Source organism: Rhinopithecus bieti, unplaced genomic scaffold, assembly GCF_001698545.2.
Source record: "Rhinopithecus bieti isolate Rb0 unplaced genomic scaffold, ASM169854v2 scaffold_2827, whole genome shotgun sequence".
Taxonomy (NCBI): domain Eukaryota; kingdom Metazoa; phylum Chordata; class Mammalia; order Primates; family Cercopithecidae; genus Rhinopithecus; species Rhinopithecus bieti.
The window spans coordinates 1,549,586-1,552,094 of record NW_016804135.1 but is presented as its reverse complement, the minus strand read 5'-3'; the positions used below and the strand labels follow the sequence as shown (position 1 = coordinate 1,552,094).

The 2,509-nt window shown below is 33.6% G+C and overlaps 1 protein-coding gene across 1 annotated transcript in view; it reads left to right on the top strand.

The window, feature by feature from the left end:
- COL5A2 (collagen type V alpha 2 chain) overlaps nucleotides 1-1,820 on the top strand; it is a 169,781-nt gene extending 167,961 nt beyond the window's left edge. Inside the window, 1 exon segment of the mRNA XM_017865465.1 lies at nucleotides 123-1,820. Within this exon segment, the coding sequence (XP_017720954.1) occupies nucleotides 123-269 (147 nt within the window). The 3' untranslated portion in view covers nucleotides 270-1,820.
- The last annotated feature ends 689 nt before the right edge of the window (nucleotides 1,821-2,509 follow it).

Below are 2,509 nucleotides of genomic sequence, written 5' to 3'. Positions count from 1 at the left end.
TTTTAGGTAGTACTCTAAAAATCATTGCCTTTACATTATAAAAGTTGTCTGGGAAGGTTGCTGTGTAACATACTTGGAAAAAATTGTATGTACGTTTAACCCATTGCACCATTTAATTTCAGAAGCGAAATGGAAATGTGGGCAAGACTGTCTTTGAATATAGAACACAGAATGTGGCACGCTTGCCCATCCTAGATCTTGCCCCTGTGGATGTTGGCGGCACAGACCAGGAATTCGGCGTTGAAATTGGGCCAGTTTGTTTTGTGTAAAGTGAGCCAAGATACATTGACAATGAGCACCACCATCAATGACCACCGCCATTCACAAGAACTCTGACTGTTTGAAGTTGATCCTGAGACTCTTGAAGTAGTGGCTGATCCTGCATCAGCATTGTATATATGGTCTTAAGTGCCTGGCCTCCTTATCCTTCAGAATATTTATTTTACTTACAATCCTCAAGTTTTAATTGATTTTAAATATTTTTCAATACAACAGTTTAGGTTTAAGATGACCAATGACAATGACCGCCTTTGCAGAAAGTAAACTGATTGAATAAATAAATCTCCGTTTCTTCAGTTTATTTCAGTGTAATGAAAAAGTTGCTTAGTATTTATGAGGAAATTCTTCTTCCTGGCAGGTAGCTTAAAGAGTGGGGTATACAGAGCCACAACACATGTTTAGTTTGCTTGGCTGCAGTTGAAAAATAGGAATTAGTGCCCTTTTGTGACCTCTCATTCCAAGATTGTCAATTAAAAATGAGTTTAAAATGTTTAACTTGTGATTGAGACCTACATACGTGTCTTGATATTGTGTAACTATAATAGAAACTCTTTTAGGAGAATCTTAAAAAAAAAAAGTTTCTCACTGTCTTAAATAGAATTTTCAATAGTATATATTCAGTGGCATTTTGGAGAACAAAGTGAATTTACTTCAACTTCTTAAATTTTTGTAAAAGACTATAAGTTTAGACATCTTTCTCATTCAAATTTAAAGATATCTTTCTCCTCTTGACTCAATCTATCAATATGGATAGAAGTTACACTAGTATATACCATTTAATAAATTTACACTTATTTAAGAAGATATTGAATGCAAAATAATTGACATATAGAACTTTACAAACATATGTCCAAGGACTCTAAGTTGAGACTCTTCCACATGTACAATCTCATCATCCTGAAGCCTATAATGAAGAAAAAGATCTAGAAACAGTTGTGGAGCTGACTCTAATCAAATGTGATGATCGGAATTAGACCATTTGGCCTTTGAACTTTCATAGGAAAAATGACCCAACATTTCTTAGCATGAGCTACCTCATCTCTAGAAGCTGGGATGGACTTACTATTCTTGTTTATATTTTAGATACTGAAAGGTGCTATGTGCTTCTGTTATTATTTCAAGACTGGAGATAGGCAGGGCTGAAAAGGTATTATTATTTTTCCTTTAATGATGGTGCTAAAATTCTTCCTATAAAATTTTTTAAAAATAAAGATGGTTTAATCACTACCATTGTGAAAACATAACTGTTAGACTTCCCGTTTCTGAAAGAAAGAGCATTGTTCCAATGCTTGTTCATTGTTCCTCTGTCATACTGTATCTGGAATGCTTTGTGATACTTGCACGCTTCTTAGACCAGAACATGTAGGTCCCCTTGTGTCTCAAGACTTTTTTTTTTTTTCTTAATTGCATTTGTTGGCTTTATTTTAATTTTTTTCTTTTAAAATAAACAGCTGGGACCATCCCAAAAGACAAGCCATGCACACAACTTTGGTCATGTATCTCTGCAAAGCATCCAATTAAATGCACGCTTTTGTCATGTCCGTGGTTTTTGTTTTGTGGAATTCCTTTGACCATATTAGATCTATTTCATTTCCAATAGTGAAAAGGAGATGTGGTGGTATACTTTGTTTGCCATTTGTTTAAAAGATACAACAAATACCTTCCATCATATATGTACTGGCTTATAAATGAAAATCTATCTACAACATTACCCACAAAGGCAACATGACACCAATTATCACTGCCTCTGCCCTTAAAAATATCAGAGTAGTAGTATTGATAAAAAGGGCAAGCAATAGATTTTTCATGACTGAATAAACTGTAATAATAAGACATATGTCTCAAAGTGTATCACATATGAATTTAGCCTAATTGTTTTCAGTTTTATTTTCAATATTTAGTTTACAACATCATTTTCCCCCAAACTGGTTATATTTTGACCTGTATATCTTAAATTTGAGTATTTATATGCCTAAAAACATGTGTGAGTTTTCTTTGACTTCCTTCAAGTTCAAACTGTACAGATTATATAAGTTCATATAGATGCATCAGAAATATGTGGTAATACTATTAAGTCACAAACACTAACAATTTCCAACTACAGAAATAACACTTCTTATTTGGATTTTGGGAATGCTACCAATAAAAGCCTGCCCAGACCATTCCAAGGTTCTCAAATTTCTTGCCTATATATTTGATCTGTCAGTGGATTTCTTTACTTTCATGTCCC